Raw genomic sequence first — 24,124 nt, forward strand, 5'->3', positions numbered from 1 at the left:
ATAAGTGCAGTGGGTGGTATTAAAGGGGAGGGGGAATTAGTTTTGCTGTTTATTTCTTGTAGAGGAGACAAGCTTCAGAATGTGTTCTGAAGGCCAGGGAGTTTATGGCCCAGTGTACATAGTATGGAGAGCATAACAAGAGGGTAGATGAGAATGAACAAGGCTAGAGTTGACTGTGGCATGTACAGGAGTCCTTGAGAAGATTTGTCCTGGATGGACAGACCTATCTTAGAAGGTGAGGGAGGTAAGACTGAAGAGGTGAGGGAAGGCCCACCCTGGTTTCTCCACTTCACTGCAGTAAGTAGAGAAGGTGCTTGCTCCAGCCTGAGGTGACAGGTGACTGGTGCAGGGCTGTCTGCATGGCCAGCATTATCTGCTGTATTATACGATGTGAAGAGAATTCCTTTGCAAGAAGCGTTTCAAATGAAATTTAATTGCCTTAGATTTTTTTTGTTATAAAATGTGTTCCTCTATCAACTTAATAAAGATCTTCAAAAGATCCATGTGTTTGTGAAGAAACATGATAACTTCATACGTGAATTGCTGCCAGAAGTAATTCCAGTCTCAAAGCCTTGAAATACTTCTGGATCCATTATTCTGAAATAGAAATAGAGCCCAGTTACTTTTTTTTAATATCAAAAATTAAATGACCTAATTAATTTTTTAAATGTAATAGGTATAAAAATACCTTGTGGTATTAAAAAACCCCTTTACCAATAAAAATAACAATTGCTATCAGAGAGGAAAATAGCACAAATAGTATTTGGTAGTTTGGCACAAAATGGCCCCTGATGAACCGCCTCTCTGTCCATCTCTCTTTCTTTTCACAATATGAATCTGCTTGTTTCTTCCATCAAGTGGTAAAGTCGGTTTCTTCACCCCTGATGCTGGGCTTTCCAATGTGACTTGAACTGGCCAGTGGGACATCAGCAGGCATGATGCAGTCAGAGGCACCGTGTGCAGTGAGCCACCCCTCTCAAGCTTCGCCTCTCAGAGTGCTGCTTGCTGCTACAGAAAGAAGCTTAGGAGGAAGTCCACATGGAAAGGGAGGCTCAGCCTTCCCCACTGAGCCTAGTCCCTGGCTGACCTTGACCCAATGCTGCAGCATGACTAAGTCAGATAAAGGCAGCAGAAGCCAACCCATGGAATTGTGAGAAGTAGGAAATCATTGCTGTTTAAGCAACCAAGTTTTGGGTAGTCTGTTTCCCAGCAATAGCAAACAGAAACATCCTATGATAAATGGCTAGAATCTATCTCTGTATTCTAGTCATGGTTCCATTACTGAACCCTCAAGTTTCCCAGAGTCCAGTGAGGAAGGCAGAAATATAAGTAGGTCACTTTGTTACAGTGTGGTAAATGCCCAGGAAGGGCTCTGGGCTGCTGTGGCCTTGATCTCTTCTCTGTCCCTCTTTCCTCAGCTCTAAGGATCAGGCACTACTCTCCGTAGGACAGGAATTGAAGAACATTTGGAGGAACTAGAGGAAGTTGACTATTTCTGTACTTCATTGGAAGCGTTTTCTATCTCTAACGTCAGTCAGACTCACACTTCCTTCTCAGAAGTGAAATGCTGAAAGAACCCCAATAGAGCTCTTTCCCTTTTGTTAACTGAGTGTTTTCAGTATTCTTGTATTTGTCCTGTGAGCAAGGGAATGCCCAGGAGTATTCCTCCTTAACTTTCCTAGGGTTCAGACTCTTGGAAAATCTGGATGTTAGTCCACATCCTTTACCCAGTAACGGTGGAGTGGTTCTACCGAGGTCTCCCAGGGTCATTGGAGAAGATGGTATGCACTTCTTTGAGCTGAGTCCCATCTGCCCCACATTGTTTTCTCCCTTACTTGCTGTGTTGCTCTGCTGCTTGAGATTCTAAATTATACATACAGGCCTTTAAGTCTGCAGCACATCTCCTCTCTCTTGCCCACCATTTAAAAAAAAAAAAGTTTATTTGAGGACTCTCTACACCCAGCATGGGGCTTGAACTCATGATGCTGAGATCAAGAGCTTCACGCTCTATCAACTGAGCCTGCCAGGCACCCGCCCCACCCACGTCTTGTTTTGGGCAAGAACTTAGTACCAAGTTCCATCAGTTTTCTTTAGGGGCCCATTCTCCTCCCATGGGGCAGCATTGTTGGGCATACCTGGAGTCCACTCTGTCCCTCTTCTTGAGTAATCTACTAGAATCGTTTAAAGATATGACTCTAAGTTTTATATAGCTATAATAGTTTAAGGATATGTTATAACATTATGTAATGTAACATATAGTTAAAATAGTTTAAGATAGGGACTGCAGTTCTAAAATAGTCTAAAACACATCAGGCTCCTTGCTGAGCAGGGAACCCATTTCTCCCCCTGCCTGCCCCTCCCCCTGCTCGTGCTCTCTCTCTCTCTAACAAATAAATAAAATCTTAAAAAAAAAAAAAGATTGGGGCGCCTGGGTGGCTCAGTGGGTTAAAGCCTCAGCCTTTGGCTCAGGTCATGATCTCAGGGTCTTGGGATCGAGCCCCGCATCGGGCTCTCTGCTCAGCAGGGAGCCTGCTTCCTCCTCTCTCTCTGCCTGCCTCTCTGCCTACTTGTGATCTCTGTCTGTCAAATAAATAAATAAAATCTTTAAAAAAAAAAAAAAAGATTAAGCTTGAATTTTGTGAGGTCCTCAGAAATGTACTACCTTTTATGGTTGTATATGGTCATTGACAATCTAAAATTCTGATTGTTGCCAACCTAGGTGGAATAACTTGAACTTTTAATTTTGATTCTTTAAATATTTGAACTTTAAAAGTAATATATCAAAACTAAGGTTTTCAAATACAGAGAAATGAAAAATCACTTATATTGCTACATCATTAAACTGCTGGTAGCATTTTTTTAAAAAAGATTTATTTTAGAGAGAAAGCATGAGTACGTGGAGATTAGGGGAAGTGGCAGAGGCAGAGGGAGAGAGAAACTCAAGCAGACACTCCACACTGAGCATGGAGCCTGACTCAGGGCTCTATCTAACAACCCTGAGATCATGACCTGAGCTGAAACCAGAACTTGGACTCTTAACTGAGTGCGCCTCCCAAGTGCCCCACTGCTTTTACCATTTTTAATGAGTTTCCCTCCTAGGATTTTTGCTTGGGTATATATTAACATAGTTGTAATTACAGTGTGTGCTTTTTATCAAACCCATGTTTCTCTTGCTTCTAATGCCTGCATAACCTTCCTTTAATTGTTCTAGCACTGTAATTTAATTAGCTTTTCCCCAGTTTGGCAAAATTAAGGGCAAAAGTGTCAAGTGTGTTTTTCTCTGCTGTAAATAGTGTAATGGTGAAAATCTTGGGGCTCGTAGATTTTTATGTATTTCTTCAGGCTAAGCTTCCCAAAGGCATCATCTTCCACAGTTTCTCAGCCCTGTTGCTCAGTGTTTTTCCTGATAGGCATTCTGAGTTTTTATGATTCTTCAGGAGGATCATAGAACATAGGCTTGGCACTTACTGGTCAATGGTAGGTTTTGCCATATTTTTTGTAGAATTTTGTGAAGGGGAAAAATGGTTCTTTTATTTATTTATTTAATTTTAAGATTTTATTTATTTATTTGACAGACAGAGATCACAAGTAGGCAGAGAGGCAGGCAGAGGTGGGGGGAGAAGCAGGCTCCCTGCTGAGGAGAGAGCCCAATGTGGGGCTCTCTTCCAGGACCCTGAGATCATGACCTGAGCTGAAAGCAGAGGCTTTAACCCACTGAGCCACCCAGGTGCCTGAAAAATAGGTTCTTTGAACTGTTGCTTTCCCTGAATATTAAAATGTTAAGTGAGGACCTATGCTGTGTCCTCATTTGTGAAGCAGTTGTTCCTAAGCCGATTTTATCTGTGAGAATTTTAATGTTTTTGAAAAGTTATTTGTATTAACTTCTTATATGTAAAAGATACTGATTTTGTCTCCTATATTCTAGAAATGTTTTCCAGTCTTTTTTTTTTTTTGCCTGTTTATTTTTATTTTTAATTATAGTGTCATATCTATAATTCATTTTCTTTTGTAACTTTTTTCCCGTTAATTTGAGACGTAGGAAGTTAGTCATCCTTTAGTTCCTTAATATATTCATTCATAATTACATTTTATGTTTTTATGTGGATTTTTTAAACATTTAACTTTTATGTCCATCAGAATTTATTTTAGTGAATGAAATGTGAGTCCTAATTGGTACTCTTTTCTCTTCCAAATTCTTATCCAATTATCCCAACATAAGTTAAGAAGTAATGTCCCTTTCCTATAATTTTGGGCTGCTATTTTACTCTTCTGTATAATTCATTCAGTTTCTGGACTGTCTTTTCAGTTTTCTGTATCTTGTTGTTTTAATAATAATGATTGCTTTTTTATGTCTATATTCCAAGAGGATCTCTCTATTACTTCTTTCTCAACATTTTTATTGGATGTTCTCGTTAATTCTTATGCATAATTTTAGAATCATTTTGTAAAATGGAAAAATCTTACTTAGACTCCTTGGAATTACATTTTATACATATGCTTTATTTGGGAAGAATAAAAATTATTACAACAAACTATTATTATAGTTTTCAAATATACTCTAAAATCACTGAATATTTTTCATTAAAAAGTCTTAAGTAGATTTTGTATCATTCATCTCTGTTTCATGATTTTTGTTATGTTGGTGTAAAGGAATGTTGGCGATATTGTATATTTTTTTTCCTGGTAAGTTTCCATGTGCAGAGCACACTGGGATATGTCACTCTGTATTGTCCCTCTAGAAAAACACTGTTGGTTTTGTGTGATTCATTGACATATTCAAAAAGGTGGTGTGACCATCTGTTTTTTATAGCTCCTGAGGGAAGTGGAAAAGGATTGGCCCTGAGCTGAGAAGAAGGGCATGCATAAAAGGCATGTGGTGACATTATATATTTATGTATTTTTTCTTTTACACTAGAATACATTACTGATTTTACACAAATGTTTTTATTTTTTTATTTTTTAAAGAGCTTTTTTTTAAGACTTTTTTTTTTTTTTAAGTTTATTTGAGAGAGTGAGCGAGTTTGCCTGCATGGAGAAGGAGAAGGTCAGAGGGAGAAGCAGACTCTCTGCTAAGCAGAGAGCCCAGTGCAGGACTTGACCCTGGGACTTCATGATCATGACCTGAGCCAACAGCATTTGGTTAACCAACTGAGCCACCCAGGCGCCCAAGTGTTTATGTTTTTAACTGATTCTAGTAGTTTTTAGAAAATTCCTTTAGATTTTAGCTCTTTTATTGTACTATAAAGTCCCCCCCCCCTTCTTTTTAAGTGGGCTCTGTGTGCAGTGTGGAGCGCAACACACGGCCTCAACTCATGACCCCGAGACCAAGACTTGAGTTGAGATCAAGATAACCATTTGGTCATTGGGAAATGGTGAGGAGAAGTGAGTTGGGGGAAATCAGAGCGGGAGACAAACCATGAGAGACTGTGGACTCTGAGAAACAATCTGAGGGTTTTGGAAGGGAGTGGGGTGAAGGGATGGGTGAGCCTGGTGGTGGGTATTAAGGAGGGCACAGATTGCATGGAGCATTGGGTGTGGTGCATAAACAGTGAATTCTGGAACACTGAAAATAAAATAAAATAAAATGGAAAAAAAAAGATAAGCGATTGAGCCACCCAGGCGCCCCTATAAAGTTCTCTATTTAAGTCTTATTATCACATTAGCAGAAAAAAATCTATATATTAAATACGGTAGTGGTAATGTGCTTATTTTGCCTCTTGGTTTAGTTAGAACATCTCTAGGAATTTTGCTGTTTGTAAAGTTAAATTTTGGTTGAGATGGGTGTTTTTCAAAGTTGGGAATACTTCTTTGCTATCTAAAAATTCTGTATTGATAATTGTGTTTTATCATCTGTTTATAGCATCTAATGTAAACTACTGATTCTGCAGGTTTTCCTTTAATTCTGTTCCTCTGTGTTCAGGTGTTGTGGCGTGTTGGTGATTCCCAGTGTACACCGTGTACATATCTTGGGTTTCCCACAGGCATGTCAAGCTCAATGTGCTCTCAGTGAACTTCTCTTTATCCCCCACTCCTCTGTGCATCCTGGTCTTCTGAATGTACAGTGAGAGGCCAGGGTATGCTTTAGTCCCCTCACTAGATTATGTTCGTACTCCTTTTCAAATCATCTCTCTCTTCCCTCCATCCACATTCACTGTGTTAAGTCCTGCTTTGATCATTCATTAGTATTACAGCTGGTCTCCTTTCTCTTACTGCTTTTTTTTTCTTTGTATCTGTTAGCTGCTGTACCCAGGCTTCTCATTTTCTGTACGAAATGTGCTTCTGATAAAAACAGGCTTAACTTAAAGTTGTTTATTCTGAGTGCCATTCAGGATGTTACAGTTCAACACCACACAAAGGGTAGGAGCAGGCTGCTCCTGGAGCCTGGCACCCTGTAGGGAGGGGTGCAGGGAGGCACGCAGACCTGTGATGACTGTCCCTCAGGGAAGCTGCGACTGGCATCTTTGTCTTCTCCTGGCTGCCTCTTTGTTGTCTGTATTTGTCCTGAGCATCATCGTTGGAATGGGTAGACTCGTTTATTTTGACCATTTGGAAAGCACATAGAATAGTGTGATTGTTACACCACGCTGATCATCTTTACGGTCAGGCCTTCCTACCTCTGCCCCTGTAGGGATAGCATTGTCAGCCTTGCTTCCCCTCAGAGTCATGCTGCTAGAGGTCCTAAATAAATGTCAGAAAGGATTTGAAGTTCCCAGTTGTGTAAATCTTGCATTAGAATGAGATGTAGGAAGACAGAAAATAGTATTGGAAAGACAAATGAAACAAACTGGCCATTGTGAGGCAGTGAGGGGGATCACTGCAGATGCCTGAAAAAGCAGGCTGGAAAATGTGCTGACGTTAAGAACCCTTACATTCAACCCTCACATTCACAGTTGTCTTTGGTCTTTACAATCACCCTGTGAATGGAGTAGAGATTATTAACCTTTCAGTTTTACAGATGAAGGAAACAGAGCCTTTGAAATTCCTTAGTTTGTCCAACATCACATAGTATTCAAGAGTCAAGCCTTGAACTTAGATTTATGATTGCTGATTTTACACTCTTCCTGTTACCTTTCTCAAAACAGAAGAGCGGGTAACAGTGGTATCTTGTGTCATCGGATAATGTCATCAGATAAATGACATAGGGACACCATGAAGAAAAACAGTTTCATCTATCTTTTTAAAAAAAATTTCAATTAATTAACATGTAATATATTATTAGTTTCAGGGGTAGAGGTCCACTAATCATCTAACCATTCGTCAGTCTTATATAAATACCCAGTGCTCATTACCGCACCAGTTATCCCATCCTCCCAGCCCCCTCCCCTCCAGTAACCCTCTGTTTGTTTCCTATGATGTCTCTTATGGTTCTCTGATTTCGTCTTATTTTTTTTTTCTCTTCCTCTATGATCCTCTGTAATGTTTCTCAAATTCCTCGTATCAGTGAGATCATATGATAATTGTCTTTCTCTGATAGACTTATTTTCCTTAGCATGATAGCTTCTAGTTCCATCCGCGTCATCGCAAATGACAGAATTTCAGGTTTTTGATGGCTGCATAATATTCCACTGTATATATGTACCACGTCTTCTTTATCCACTCATCTGTTGTGAATATCTAAGCTGTTTCCATAGTTTGGCTATTGTGGACATTGCTGCTATAAACGTTTGGGTGCACCTGCCCCTTCGGATTACTGCATTTGTGTCTTTATAGTAAATACCCAGTAGTGCAATTGCTGGATTGTAGGGTAGTCTATTTTCAACTTTTGGAGGAACCTCCATACTGTTTTCCAGAGTGACTGCACCAGCTTGCATTCCCACCAACAGTGAACAGTGTCGGAGGGTTCCCCTTTCTCTATTTCCTCGCCAACATGTGTTGTTTCCTGACTTGTTAATTTTAGCCATTCAGACTGGTGTGCGGTGGTATCTCACTTTGGTTTTGATTTGTATTTCCCTGATGCCAAGTGATGTTGAGCACTTTTTCATGTGTCTGTTGGCCATTTGTATGTCTTCTTTGGAGAATGTCTGTTCATGTCTTCTGCCCATGTCTTGATTGGATTATTTGTTCCTTGGGTGTTGAGTTTGATAAGTTCTTTATAGATTTTGAATACTAGCCCTTTATCTGATAATATCATTTGAAAATATCTTCTCCCATTCTGTTGGTCATCTTTTGGTTTTGTTGACTGTTTCCTTTGCAGAAGGCTTTTATTTTGACCAAGTCCCAGTAGTTCATTTTTGCTTTGTTTCCCTTGCCTTTAGAGACTTATCTAGCAAGAAGTTGCTGTGGCCAAGGTCACAGAGGTTGCTGCCTGTCTTCTCCTCTAGGATTTTGATGGATTCCCATCTCACATTTGGATCTTTCATCAACTTTTGAGTCCATTTTTGTGTATGGTATAAGGAAATGGTCTAGTTTCATTCTTCTGCATGTGGCTGTCCAGTTTTCCCACCACTGTTTCTTGAAGAGACTGTCTTTTTTCCATTGGGAAAAACTCACATTGCTTTGTCAAAGATTAGTTGACCGTACAGTTGAGGGTCAGTTTATCTATCTTAATTCATAGTAATTACTTATATATTCTTTTTAAAAGCAGCTTTATTGAGATATAATTCACATTTGTTACAATCCACCCATTTAAATTCTTTAATTCTATGGCTTTTAGGTATCTTTAAAAATTGTGCAACATGACCATAATAAATTTTAGAACATATTTATTACTCTAAAAAGAAACCCTTTTAGCCATCAGCTCCCATTCCTGAGTCCTACCCTAGTCCTTGGCAATCTGTTTCTATGATTTGCCTACTCTGGACAATTTCATAAAACTGTAATCATAAAATATTTTGTTCTTTCACTTTGTAAAATGCTTTCAAGTTTCATCATGTTGTAGCATGTATTCATATATCATTCCTTTTTATTGCTAAATAGTATTCCATTATATAGATAACATGTTTTATTTATCCGTTTATTAATTTATGGACATTTGTGTTATTTCCACATTTTAAGGAAGACCCAAACTGTTTTCCAAAGCAGCTGCATGTAGTTCCACCAGCACTTTATGAGGACCTCAGTTTCTCCACATCCTTGCCAACACTTATCTGTCTTTAAATATAGTCATAATTGGAAGTATATCTCATGGTTTTGATTTGCATTCTCCTGTTGGCTAATGATGTTAAACGACCCATTTTTGCTTTTTAAAAGTTTTTATTTTAATTTTAGTTGGTTAACAGTGTTATCTTAGTTTCAGTTTTATAATACAGTAATTCAACACTTCGATGCATCACCCTGTGCTCATCTCCACAAGTGCACTCCTTAATCCCTGTCACCTATTTGACCCATCCTCCCACCTCCCTCTCCTCTAGTAATCTGTATAATTAAGAGTCTCTTGAACAACGCATTTTTCTTTGGGTTATTTGTCTATTTATTGTTGAGTTGTGACAGCCCTTTTCATATATTCAACACACAAGACCCTTATTGTATGTTTTGCAAAATGATTTTTTGTGTTCTATGGTTGTCTTTTCACTTTCTTTCTTTCTTTTTTTAAAAGATTTTATTTATTTATTTGACAGAGATCACAAGTAGGCAGAGAGGGGGAAGCAGGCTCTCTGCTGAGCAGAGAGCCCGATGCAGGGCTCGATCCTGGGACCCTGGGATCATGACCTGAGCTGAAAGCAGAGGCTTAACCCACTGAGCCACCCAGGTGTCCCTGTCTTTTCACTTTCTTGATGGTGTCTGTTGAAGCACAAACGTTTTTATTTTGGCAATGTTTAGTTTATTTTTTATTTGTGTGAGATAGGAATCTAAATTCATTTTTTTGCATATGGAATGGACTGTTCTTTCCCCCATTGAATAGTCTTGGAACCCTCGTTGAAAAACCAGTTGACCATAGATATAGATACATGGGCTTATTTGTTGACTCTAAGTTCTCTTCTGTTAATCTATATATCTACCCATATTCCGATTTGATGCTGTCTTGGTTACTATTCCTTTGTAGTAAGTTTTGAAATTGGGAAGTGTGAGTTATCCAACTTTGTTCTTCAAGATTGTTTGAGTATCCTGGGTTCCTCTACTTTCTATACGAATTCTAGGATCAGCTTGTCTAATTTCTGCCTAGAAGTCTGCTGGATTTTTGATAAGGGTTGCTTTATGTGTATAATATCAGTTTTGGGAGAATTGCCACCTTCGTAATAGTAAGTCTTCTGTTCTGGTGACATGGAATATCCATTTCTTTCCATATACTCCCCCAATTTTTTAAAGATTTTTAAAAAACTAATCTCTACATGCAACATGGGGCTCAAACTCATGACCACAAGATCAAGAGTTGCATACTCCACCAACTGAACCAGCCAGGTGCCCCCGTTTCCATATTCTTAAACACCCAGTTTGTCCATTTCTTCTAGATATGGATGTTTGTATCAGTTGTGCTATATTTTTAGCAGTAGAAATTGAAGTCCTCATGCCTGGATTGTCAGGCATAGTGCAGAGGTTTAATTATTGCCCTTCATTACAGATGAATTGATATAAAATGGGTATTTGGTAATCATGCAAAGAAAGTAGTACAAGTAATACCTGTTTTATGCTTTTCACATGAGCCTTCACACAGAAAGTGGCATGGTCTGTTCTGCATTTTGGTTTTTAACATTACATTTTTAAAATAAAGATTTATTTATTTATTTATTTGACAGTGAGAGAGATCACAAGTAGGCAGGGAGGCAGGCGGGGCAGGGGGGAAGCAGGCTCCCTGATGTGGGGCCTGATCTCAGGACTCTGGGATTATGACCTGAACTGAAGGCAGAGGCTTAACCCACTGAGCCACCCAGGCGCCCCTTACCATTATCATTTTTGTCCTAAATACGGCATAGGAGAGGAATTGCTTCAGGCAGACTTTCAGGACTGTTACTTGGAGATAGGGGTTCATATCAAAAGAGTAGCTTAAATGACTGTAAGGAGGGGAGGACCTTCAAAATTCTGCAAAATATTTAAAACCTATTCTCACATTTGTGTCTCTCTGGCATAAATAGTCCTCTTCAGGCTTGTCATGATCATGTACAATGATGTAATAATGATTATTATACTAGAAGCACCAAAGGCAGCTATAGATATGATATGTAGTAAGGACTGTGGACATGGTTATTTTGTGTAAGTATTCCAAGAGGCCACATGGAGTTTGCCATCTGTGACAGAGAACTCTGATGCATGAGTGATGAAAAAACTGCTCTCCAGTGACTGTTGTGACCACCCAGACAGCATAAGACAACTCAGCAGTAAGTGCCTCTTATTTTGTGTGATGCGAACATAAATATCCAGACCATTTGCTGGGCACAGTGTTCCATCTTTAGTCAGCCTCATCAAAGGCTTATGATAGAGTAGGTAATGTATAGTATGTGGATACTAACATTTTATTAATTATTGATTGTAATATGTAGACATTAATATCACCTGTATTTCCCTGTTTTATTTGTTATCAGTGATCGCCCCCCTGTTATAACACTAGACTTTTAAAGTGGGTTTTTTTTGGGAAGATTTTATTTATTTGACAGACAGAGATCTCAAGTAAACAGAGAGAGGCAGGCAGAGAGAGAGGAGGAAGCAGGCTTCCCGCTAAGCAGAGAGCCCGATATGGGGCTCAATCCTAGGACCCTGGGATCATGACCTAAGCCGAAGGCAGAGGCTTTAACCCACTGAGCCACCCAGGCACCCCAACACTAGACTTTTAAGAACAATATTCTTTTTGTTCATTTTCTCATAGTGTTGATCCCTTCCAGTTTTTATTCCTTCTTGTGGCTTGTTAATCAGAGAATCTGGTGAAAGAAATTAATTCTGTGAGTTCTGTTGCTCATTGGTTTGGTTAGTAACACTGTCAAGGATGGGATCAGCCATACAAACACAGAACAGAGTTTGGGGAGAGGTAGAATAATTGGCTGCCCTTCAGATGTGACCTTAGGGTTGGGTAGAATAAATGGCCACTCATCAAATATGACCTCAGGCTTGTCAAGCCCTGTTGTTTACGCTCCCTGCCTGTTGTCCCACCCTCCAATGCATGGTTAGTTAAGTGAAAAGCCCCAAATCAGAGATTCATTGTTTGGTTTAATGCTTCCATCCTTTGTTAAAATTCAAATAGCATGAAACGTTACTACATTAAAGTTAATGAATAATTTGGATATATAATTGGTTTTATATACAGAGTTTGATAAATTTCAGTGGGGACAGTGTTGGGGGGATGGAAAGCATACAATTCAGTTACCAGGTACTTTGGAGGAATGTAAAAGAGAACCAGAAAAAAGACGGGTGTGCCTGGAATCGTTGGACTTAGAAACTATTATTTTACCTAAGGGCAGCCTTTTCAAGATCCCAGGAATATTCCTGATGACATTCTTCTTCCCTGGAAAATTCCTTGGAACAGGATTAGCACTGTAGGCTATGGGCCAAATCTAGCCAGCCATTTGTGTTTGTAAGTAAAGTTTTACTGGAACATAACCATTCCCATTCATTTACACACTTACTGTGGCTGCTTTCATGCTACAACAGCAGAACTGAGTAATTAAGAAAAAAAATATATGGCCCACAATGCCTAAAGTATTTACTCTCTGGTCCTTTGTAGGAAAAGTTTGCCGACAACTGGTTTAGACAGTCTAGACTTTCAGAAGGTTAAGCAGAGATCATAGATCTTTTAAATTTATTCTAGAGTTTTTAACCTTTAATCCTACCATTATGTGGATTTTCTAGGGCAGTGGTTTTAAGGAAAGATGACTACTTTAGTCAGAATGAATGCCTTTTCAAGAAAAACATTTGATTTCAGAAATACTCTTAAAGAATGACACTGCTGGTTAAAACCTAATGGACAATGGAAAAGTAATATCTCATTATACCTGTACCTGACCCACAGCTTCTTTCAGGTGTTTCCATCTTATTATATGAGAAAAATGTTAAAATTTCCCCCATAAAACGTGTATCTTCTGTTGTTTTTGGATACCAAATATTTATGTCAGATATTGTAACTGATTCAAATACGAATGTAAGAGTATAAATATGAAATGCTAATCTCACTGTTGGAAATTTGAAGTGTTTTAAGCTCATTTATGTCTTGTATCCTCCCTCTCAGCTTGACGTTGATGGCCCAAAATGACTCTACCACTGGAGACTCTCTTCAGTAAAGACGACAACCAGACAGGAGGCTGGGATGAGCATGCCACTGCATCAGATCTCTGCCATTCCAACCCAGGATGTCGCCTCTGCTAGAGTCTACAGAAGTAAGACCAAAGAAAAGGAGAGGGAAGAGCAGGTATTAGGAGAATGTTTTTTCAGTTTCATCATTTTTATTATGTGTGGTCTGGAATGATAAGCTCTGACAATCAAGGTTTTCTCCAGTAATATACTAAAATATAGTATATTTCTCCAGTAATATACTAAAAATTACACTAAAAAGGTGTAAATCGTTGGGCTCAGAAGTTTTCTCTATAGGTTTCTAGGTTTCAGATTTTGGTATCAACATATTCTGCTATGGTTATACACGACTTATTTATCTTCATTGCCTACAATGGTATGATTATTTCTGATAAGTCTCTGAGAACAAGTTCTTTAATTCTCAGAACATGATGCAAAGGGTAAATTAATTTGAACAAAGACTTTATAAATACCTCATATGTACTAGTCCCTGTTTCCTGCAAGAGTATCGTAGTTAACAGCACAGAGCCTGTCTCTGCCCTTATATAGCTCTTGATCTGGTCTGACAGTTAAAATGCATTAGAGTCTAAAAACAAGGTCAGTGATGGAGGAATGCAGGACCACCAAATTCCAGCCGAAGGGGTCAGGAATGGCTTCCTAGAGAAAATGACATTTACATAGAGAACCTGAAGAGTGACCTGGAGTTAGCTAAAGAAAGGTAGAGTATCCCAGTTGGAAGAAATATCATATGCTGAAAGCTCAGAGGCTAAAGCAAGGTGGGTTTGGAGAGATTAAGATAGAATTACTGGAACATAACGGGTAGTGGCAGGATGGGAGGTTGGAAGAGGAATAAGGAATAGAAATTCCTTATAAGGAATTTGGGTTTATCTTTGCAGAATAAATGATCAAATTTCTGTTCTTAAAACTTTTCACTCAGACTGGAGTTTAGAGAGGGAATTAACTGAGTGGTAGAGAGACTAGTTAGAGGATTATTTAATAGCCTACTTAGGCCAAGTTTGGCAAACTTTCTCTGTAAAGAGGCAGATGGTAAATGTTTTAGACTTGGTAGGCCAGTCACATCTCCCTAATTCTGTCATTGTAGCATGAAAATAGCCAAAGATAACATATAAATGAGTGGTCATGACTGTGTGCCAATAAAACTTTACTTGCAAAAACAGGTGACAGGCCAGATGTGGCCTGTAGGCTGTAGTTTGCCAGTTCCTGGTCTAAGGAAAAGGTGATGGTGACTTTGTCTAGGGTAGGGCAGTGGGGATAGAGATACTTAGTTTATTCATCCACTGAGCTTGGTAATTGCATGTGGGGTGAGATAGGGAGTCATCCCTGATTCCTCCTACTTTCTCCTCGCCTTTACCATGTGCTGTGTAGACACATGCTCATTAGTTCTGATACCCTTCCTATTTTGTAGTAAATCTTTGCTGAAGACTCTAAAGAATCCTTGTCAAGTCAAAAAGTAATATCTTGTTTGAAGTTGAGTCATTATAGCTGATGGGACACCACTCTTTGCCTTATTACATAAATAATGAAAAAAAAAACCAACCCTGAATTTATCATATCATAGTTCTTGAAGTACATGGACTATGGAAAATGAAAAGGTACCATATAACATAAAATAGGTCTCTATATTCTTAGTTTGTGTTTTCCTTTTTTCAGATGTTTGTGTGGTCAGTCTGCACCCTTTCTATTTTGCTGAGCTCTTAGGAGTGTGGCCAGCATTGATTGAAAGGCTGACCAGGAGTGGTGCTGGTGTAGATGGGTTTTGGATATTTCATTTTCAGCTTCAGTTTTTCCTCGATTTGCTAGAGATGGGAGAAGGCCTGTTTTCCCATATTCTTTCAGTTTTCATTTAAGTTAATTAATAGACTTCATTTAAGATTCATTTAAATTAATGGTCTTTTCTTGTAACTCTTTAGTCCAAATGGATTTTTTAAAAAAGATTTTATTTATTTATTTGACAGAGAGAGAGATCACAAGTAGGCAGAGAGGCAGGCAGAGAGAGAAGGGGAAGCAGGCTCCCTGCTGAGCAGAGAGCCCGACGCGGGGCTCCATCCCAGGACTCTGAGATCATGACCTGAGCCAAAGGCAGAGGCTTAACCCACTGAGCCACCCAGGCGCCCCCAAATGGATTTTTAAATACCCCCACATGGAACATTTTTTAGTTTTAGGGTGCTTGCCTATACCACATAGAGGTTGCTCGGTCCCTGTTCAGTGCAGTGTCAAATTTGGACACCAGATGGCAGGATTTTTTGAGATATCTATCCATCTATCTATCTATCTCAAAAAAAAAAAAAAAAAAAAAAATATATATATATATATATATATATATATATATATATATAAAAGACTTGTTTGGAAAAAAGGAAGAAGTCCAACATTTTAGGCCAGGAAGGGAGATTCATTTGGATGTAAAACCCTATTGCAGATTTGTTGTAGTGGGTATTTAGTAAATACTTAGTGAATTGATCTATTGGATGGGGATTTTAAGGTTTAAATAAGTAGCACTAATGACTATGTTCATGGAGTTGGGATTTTAATCGGTATTGAGAAGAGGCACCATTCTGTGCCACTTTAGTGTGGGGAATAATTTGGACACCTGATGGCATTGTGAGAGTTCGGGGAATCAAGGTGCCAAGGTGAGGCTGCAGGCAGTGGGGTTGCAGCCCAGACAGGAGCTTGAAGTTTCGGCAGCAGCTGGCACGTTGCTGAAAATGATTTTTTTGAGTGTCTAGGTTTTGCAGTGTGGTATCAGAATTGATTTGGAAGGCACATTTTGTCCATTGGAGTCTGTTTTCCTTTATCCAGTTTCCCTGGCCCAGTGAGTTCACAACAGAATTCTTTGGTATGATTTCTGATCCTCTGTGTTTGGAGAGGAGGGGAGGAGACACTCCTTCCTTCCTGCTCATTACCCACTGTTCTCAGAGCTGCAAAGGTTGAACTTAATCTCACAGTTTCTGGGATAACATGAGACAGTTCATTACATCAATAATAGTTTTATTCCTTCTGAATCTTGTAAGGAGGAGGAGCCTTGCAGTTTACCCGGAATCAAATAATATAACTCTTAATGTTGACAGTTTTACTTAGATTTATCGGGTACATGATTTTATAGCATCCATTGCATGAGCCCATATCTATACAGTTCCAAAAACAGATAATGACTTACAGAGCAGTCAATACAGTTGATGAATGAATGAATGAATTTAGTTTAATGGTATGGGGACCACTGTGGAATTAAGAGGAATGTTTTATAATAAAAAGATTTCTGCTACTCTTGCTTATGAACTGGGTAGATGTTTCTTGAGAATTTTTTTTTTTCTTAGTGTTTTATAAGTATCAATCTGTCACCTTCCGGACTCTGGTCTGCATTTAGAAACCTGATATGGAGGTTATTTGCACTCCATCTATAAGGAATATATTCTTCATAGTTTTTTTGGAAAATATTTTTTCTTATAGTTTAGAGAGTCGTTAATTTCTTATCAAAACTAAATCTGTCTCGTGGTTTGATAGGTCCTGTTACATTTTTTAAGATTTTTTTTTGCTTTATTTCATTTTTAAATAGCCTTATTACATTATAATTGACATGCAGTAACATATTTAAAATGTACAGTATCTTCTCAAGCAAGATTGTGAACATATCCATCACTCGTAAGTTTCCTCATACCTCTACTCAAGCAGTCATTGATCTGCTTTCTTTCACTGTAGATTAGTTTGCATTTTCTAGGGTTTTATAGGGATGGAGTTACATATTATGTACTTTTTTAAATTTAGTTTTTTTCAGAGATTCTTTTGAGATTCATCCAAGTTGTGTGTATAAATAGTTATGTCCTTTTCTTACTTATTTACATTTTTAAAAATTAAATTTAATTAATATATAGTATATTATTAGTTTCAGAGGTAATTTAGTGATTCATCAGTTGCATGAGCACCCATTATTCATTATATCAGGTGCCCTCCTTAATGCCCATCACCCAGTTACCACATCCCCTTACCCACCTCCCCTCTAGCAACTTTCAGCTTCTTTCCTGTAGTTAAAGAGTCTCTTAACAGTTTTTCCTACTCTGTTTCCTGTTATTTTTCCTTCCCTTCCCCTATGTGTATGTTTTGTTTCTTAAACTCCACATTTGAATGCAATCTTATATTTGTCTTTCTCTGACTGACTTAATTTTGCTTAGTATAATATCCTCTAGTTCCATCCATGTCATTGCAAATGGCAAGATTTCATTCTTTTTGATGGTTGAGTTATATTCCTATGTGTGTGTTTATGTGTGTGTGTGTGTGTGTGTGTGTGTGTGTGTGTGTACAAAGTTGTGTCCTTTTCTTGCTGAGTAGTATTCATTGTATGGATCTATCATAATTTGTTTATTCATTCTCCTGTTGATGGACATCTGGGTTGTTTCCTATTTTGGGTTGTTATGATTAAGGCTACTCTTAACATTCATATAAGCCCTTGTATGGACATATATTTCCTTTCCCTTGGGTAAATACCTAGTAGTGGAAACATATGGTAGATGTATGTTTAACTTTTTAAGGTATGGACAAACTGTTTTCCAAAGTGATTGTACCATTTTACATTCCTGCCAGAAGGAGGGGAGTTCCAATTCTTCTACATCTCTGCCAACACTTGATATGGTCTGTCTTTTTTTTTTTTTTAAGATTTTATTTGTTTATTTGACAGACAGAGATTACAAGTAGACGGAGAGGCAGGCAGAGAGAGAGGAGGAAGCAGGCTCCCTGCTGAGCAGAGAGCCCGATGCGGGACTCGATCCCAGGACCCTGGGATCATGACCTGAGCCGAAGGCAGCGGCTTAACCTACTGAGCCACCCAGGCGCCCTGGTCTGTCTTTTTAATTTTAACATCTAATAGGTATATACTGGCATCTCATTGTGGTTTTAATTTGCATTTCCCTCATGAATAATGATGTGGAACATCTTTTCATCCTTATGTCTTTTTTGTTGAAGAGCCTCTTTAAATCTTTTGTCCACTTAAAAAATTGGTGGCCATTTTTCTTTTGTCTGATTTTGAGCATTCTTTTTTTTTTTTTTTTAAAGATTTTATTTATTTGACAGATAGAGATCACAGGTAGGCAGAGAGGCAGGCAGAGAGAGAGAGAAGAGGAAGCAGGCTCCCTGCCGAGCAGAGAGCCCGATGCGGGACTCGATCCCAGGACCCTGAGATCATGACCTGAGCCGAAGGCAGCGGCTCAACCCACTGAGCCACCCAGGCGCCCCCATTTTGAGCATTCTGTATGTATTCTAGAGACAAGTCCTTTATCAGATAAGTGCTTTACAGATGTTTTCTCCCAGGGACTAGATTGTCTTTTAATGTTCCTGCCAGTGTCTTTTGAAGAGTAAAGTTTGGTTTTAACTTTTTAAATTTTGGTGAAGTCAAATTTATCCTTTTTCCCTTGTATTTATTGTACTTTTGGTGTTCTATTAAGAAAGCTTTACTTGGGACACCTGGGTGGCTCAGTGGGTTAAGCCTCTGCCTTCAGCTCAGGTCATGGTCTCAGGGTCCTGGGATTGAGCCCCGCATTGGGCTCTTTGCTCAGTGGGGAGCCTGCTTCCCCCCATCTATCTGCCTGCCTCTCTGCCTACTTGTGATCTCTCTCTCTGTCAAATAAATAAAATCTTAAAATAGAAAAAGAAAGCTTTACTTAACCCAAAGGTGCAAATAGTATCTTAGAACACTTATAGTTTTGGTTTTACCCATATGTCTGGAATCTATTTTGAATTAATTTTTGTTTATTATATGGAGTATATATCCAATATAGTTTTTTTGTAAATATCCAGTTGCTCCAGTAACATTCTTTGAGTAGAATGGACTGTCTTTTCTCCATCACATTACCTTAATCAGTTTCCCAAATATGTATGTGCTTATTTCTTGACTCTTTTCTTTTTTCCCTAAGTGCTTGATGGGTGTCAGCTGCCCCCAACATTGTATGATGTATAATTACCATGCTTCTTTGGTTGTGATTAATTGGACTCATCGTGGTTTATTGAATACATTTAATTAGCAAGTTGGGAAGTGAGCATGTATTCTGGGTATGGTGTACAGATGAAGAAGGCTAAGAGCATTCATAATGCATGTACAGTTTCTAAAATATATGTTAGTTAGGTTTTGCAGGTTAAAACATTACTGGCTCAGTTTAAACTTTGGGTCACAGGAATCCTTATCACATGTGTCAAACCTGTAATTACACATTACGTAATTTAATTTGTGAATCCAAATAGAGGACTTTTCCTTTATGCTTGTAAACATTTCCATATTGGGGGTGGGTGCCTGGGTGGCTCAGTCGGTTGAGCGGCTGCCCTCTGCTCAGGTCATGATCCCAGGGTTCTGAATCGAGCCCCAAACTGGGCTCCCTCCTCAGCGGAGAGCCTGCTTCTCCCTCTCCCTCTGCCGGTCTCTCTGCCTACGTGTGTTCTATCTGTCTGTCAAATAAATAAAATCTTTAAAAAAATTTCCATATTAGTTTAAGCCTTGGGTCTCAACTTTTAGCTATTTTTGTAATGTTATTTATTCATTTATTTTTATTAACATAAAATGTATTATTTGTTTCAGGAGTAAAGGTCTGTGATTCATCAGTCTTAACACAATTCACAGAGCTCTTCATAGCACATACCCTCCCCACTGTCCATCATCTACCTACCCCATCCCTCCCACCCTTCTCCCCTCTAGAAACCCTCAGTTTGTTTCCTGAGATTAAGAGTCTCTTATGGTTTGTCTCCCTCTCTGGTTTCATTTTTCCCTCCCTTCCCCTATGATCCTGTCTCGTTTCTCAGATTCCTCATATCAGTGAGATCATATGGTAATGGCCTCTGATAGGCTTATTTTGCTTAGCAGAATAGCCTCTAGTTCCATCCTGTAAATGGCAGGATTTTGTTTTTTGATGGCTGCATAGTATTCCTGTGTGTGTGTGTGTGTGTGTGTGTGTGTGTGTGTGTGTGTGTATCACATCATCTTTATCCATTCACCTGTTGATGGACATCTAGGCTGTTTCCATAGATTGGCTATTGTGGACATTGCTGCTATAAACATTGGGGTACATGTGCCCCTTCGGATCAGTACATTTCTATCTTTAAGGTAAATACCCAGTAGTGCAATTGCTGGGTCATAGGGTAGTTCTATTTTCAACTTTTTGAGGAACCTCCATACTGTTTACTCCATGTTATTTCCTTACTTGTTAATTTTAGCCATTTGGACTGATGTGAGTTGATACCTCACTGCGGTTTTGATTTGTATTTCCTTGATGCCAGGTGATGTTGAGCACTTTTTTGTGTGTCTCTTGACCATTTGTATGTCTTCTTTGGAGAATGTCTGTTCATGTCTTCTGCCCATGTCTTGATTGGATTATTTGTTCTTTGGGTGTTGAGTTTGATAAGTTCTTTATAGATTTTGGATACTAGCCCTTTATCTGATAATATCATTTGCAAATATCTTCTCCCATTGTGTCAGTTGTCTTGACTCTTTTCTGTTTCATTGATCTATTTAATGTCTTTACGCCAATACCACACTGTCATAAACACTCCAGCTTTATAATAAATCTTGAAAGTCAGTAGTGTTCTTTCTCAAACGTGTTTTGCCTATTTGTTTTTTTGCACTTCCATATGAATTTTAAGAATCAGGTTGTCAGTTCCTACACAAAAGTCTGCTGAGATTTTTATTGGGATTATTGAATTTGTAGTTCAGTTTGTGGGAGAAGTGACATTTAACAGTATTGAGTCTTGACCCATGAACAAGATGTCTTCTCTTTAAGTCTTACCTAATTTCTCTTAGCAATGTTTTATAAATTTCAGTGTGTAGGTCAGTCTTTTTTTTTGTCAGTTTTATCCCTATTTACTTTGTACTTTTGCTGCCTTTGTAAATCGTACTATTTAAAAAAATTTTTTTAACATCTATTGCTCATTACTAATATTTAGAAATAAAACTGATGTTCTTGTATTGATCTTCTATCTTCTATCTTTTTTTTTTTAAAGATTTTATTTATTTATTTGACAGAGAGAAATCACAAGTAGATGGAGAGGCAGGCAGAGAGAGAGAGGGAAGCAGGTTCTCCGCTGAGCAGAGAGCCCGATGTGGGACTTGATCCCAGGACTCTGAGATCATGACCTGAGCCGAAGGCAGCGGCTTAACCCACTGAGCCACCCAGGCGCCCATTCTATCTTCTATCTTGTTTGACATTTTAGCAAACTCACTTATGAGTTGTGGTAGCTTTGATTCCATTAAATTTTCTATGTAGGTAATTGTGTCATCTATGAATAGTGTTTTACATTGTCTTTTTTTTATGTGGATGCCTGCCTCCTTCCTTTTTGTCCTAGTGAACATGTGTAGTCCTTGTGTTGTTCCTGATCTTAGGGGGAAAACATTTATTCTTTCAATATTAAGTATGATGTAAGCTGTATGTTTTTTGTAGATACCATCAGGTTGAAGTTCTCTTCCATTTCTAGTTTGCTGAGAGTTTTGGTCAGGAATGGATCATGGGTTTTGTCAAATGCTTTTTCTGTGTCTTACCAAATAAAAAGATGTATTCTAGATAAAGCAGTAAGGGCAGATTTTATTCAGTAATAAATATTACAGTGGGGAGGAGAGTCCAGTGTGAGCAGAACTCAGCTTCTTTTTGTGTGGAGGTGACTAGAATATTTTAAAAAGAGAATGAGGATGTAGAAAGGAGGAAAAAATGGGAAGTGAGTGGGGACTTGAGCAGTGTCAGGGATGTTGAAATTTACAAAAAGTTGGAAAGGAGCTGGTTAGGGTGATTAAATCATCTGGATTTGCTACCTGGTGCTTACTCAGATTAGGCTTGTACTCTCCTATAGAGATTGGGATACAGGGGTTCTATCTTCAGGTTGTTGGCTGGAACAAACACTAAATGCTTTTGGCAACCTTTGAGTTTTTCCAGGCAGGAACTTAAGAGGGTTGTTTAATCATCATTCTAGGGACATGGCCATGAGAAGTTAAAAATGATGCTAGTTAGTGTTTGTTCAAATCTCTTAGTGCAGGGTTTTGGATGGAGTCAGATGTACCAAAGGGTACTTGCAGTTCTGTCTACTGAGGTGATCATATGGTTTCTATTTTTTTTTAAAGATTTTATTTATTTATTTGAGAGAGAATGAGTGAGAGAGAGCATGAGAGAGGATAAGGTCAGAAGGAGAAACGGACTCCCCAAGGAGCTGGGAGCCCGATGAGGGACTCGATCCTGGAAGTCTGGGATCATGACCTGAGCCGAAGGCAGCGGCCCAACCAACTGAGCTACCCCGGCACCCTCTATTTTTTTATTTTGTATATTCATCAAGGTTGTTCAGAGAGACAGAACCAATAATATATCTTTATCTAGGGGTGTCTGGGTGGCTCAGTGGGTTAAGCCTCTGCTTTCGGCTCAGGTCATGATCTCAGGGTCCTGGGATCGAGCCCCGCATCGGGCTGTCCACTCAGCGGAGAGCCTGCTTCTCCCTCTCTCTCAGCCTCTCTGCCTACTTGTGATCTCTCTCTCTGTCAAATAAATAAATAAAACCTTTAAAAAAACTTTAAAAAAGATATCTTTATCTATAGATATATAGATATAGATATGAGATTTATTATAGGACTTGGCTCACATGATTATGGAGGCTGAAAAATCCTTCCACCTGCAGTCTGTAAACTGGAGAAACAGGAAGTTTGATGGTGTCATTTAGTCCAAATCCAAAGGCCTCAGAACCAGGGAAGCAAATGTTAGAGTCTCAGTTTGATTACAGAGCTGGAGTCCGAAGGCCTGAGAAGCAGGTGTGCTGATATCCAAGGGCGGAATAAGATGGACTTGGTAGCTCAAGTAAACAGCACATACACCCTTCCTCTGCCTTTTGTTTTATTCAGTCCCTCAGTGGATTTGGATAATGCCCACCTGCTTTGGGGGCATTCAAATGTTAATATCTTCTGGAACTGCTCCTATAGATGCACCCAGAAATAATGTTTTACCAGCTATCTGGGCATTCCTTAGCATGGTCAAGTTGACACATAAAAATAACCATCACAGTTTGTTAATATTGCAAAGTATACTGGTTAGTGGGTTTTTTTTTTTTTTTTTAATGTTAAACCAACCCTACATTTCTGGTATAAGCCACACTTGTTTATACTGTATGAGCTTTCTTTAAAAAAAGATTTTGTTTATTTGACAGAGAGAGAAGGAACACAAGCAGGGGGGAGGGGTAGAGGAAGAGGGAAAAGCACGCTCCTCCAGTGAGCAGGGACCTGGAGACTGACTTCAGCCAGAGGCAGATGCTTAATGACTGAGCCACCCAGGCACCCTGTATTGTATTAACTTTTTTATATATGGTTGGATTTGAATTGCTAGAATTCTTGTCTAGAATTTTTGCATCTATGTTCGAAAGGGATATTGGTCTGTAGTTTTCTTTGATTGTAATGTCTTTGTCTGATTTTGTCATAAGGACAATACTGGCCTCATTCAATGATTAAGGAATTGTTTCTTCCTCTTGAGTATTTTGGAAGAGTTTAAATAGAATTGGTATTATTATTTCTAATTTAAAATTTGGTAGAAATAACCAGTGAAGCCATCTGGCTCTGGAAATTTTTTTTTAAAAAGATTTATTTATTTATTTTGGAGAGAGCACGTGTGTAAAGGATGGGGAGTGGCAGAGAAAGAGAATCTCAAGCAGGCTCCTCGGGGAGTGCAGAGCCCAGTGTGGAGCTCGGTCTCATGACCCTGAGATCATGACCTGAGCCGAAATCAAGAGTCAGATAGTCAACTGACTGAGCCACCCAGGTGCTCCTTGAAATTTTTTGTGAGCAAATTTTAAACTAAAGTCTCAATATTTTTAATAGAAGGTCATTTAGGTTATCTGTTTCTTTTCTCATATACTTTGATAATTTGTGTCTTTTATGGAATTGGTCAGTTTCATTGTTGAATTTATTGACATAAAATTGCTTATAATGTTCCCTTGTTGTCTTAGTCCATTCTGCACT

At 38.7% G+C, this 24,124-nt stretch overlaps 1 protein-coding gene across 5 annotated transcripts in view; it reads left to right on the forward strand.

Annotated features, from left to right (window-relative positions):
- Nucleotides 1-24,124, forward strand: part of MARCHF8 (membrane associated ring-CH-type finger 8) — a 125,268-nt gene that overhangs the window by 38,143 nt on the left and 63,001 nt on the right. For 4 of the 5 annotated variants that reach the window (XM_032312268.1, XM_032312274.1, XM_032312270.1 and 1 more), the window contains exon 2: nt 13,091-13,270. In XM_032312268.1, the coding sequence (XP_032168159.1) occupies nt 13,169-13,270 (102 nt within the window). In that variant the 5' untranslated portion in view covers nt 13,091-13,168. Of the gene's footprint in view, nt 1-10,871; nt 11,253-13,090; nt 13,271-24,124 lie in introns of those variants that run through there. The other variant, XM_032312269.1, reaches the window with a different exon arrangement.

This window comes from Mustela erminea, chromosome 14 (assembly GCF_009829155.1).
Source record: "Mustela erminea isolate mMusErm1 chromosome 14, mMusErm1.Pri, whole genome shotgun sequence".
NCBI classification, from domain to species: Eukaryota; Metazoa; Chordata; class Mammalia; order Carnivora; family Mustelidae; genus Mustela; species Mustela erminea.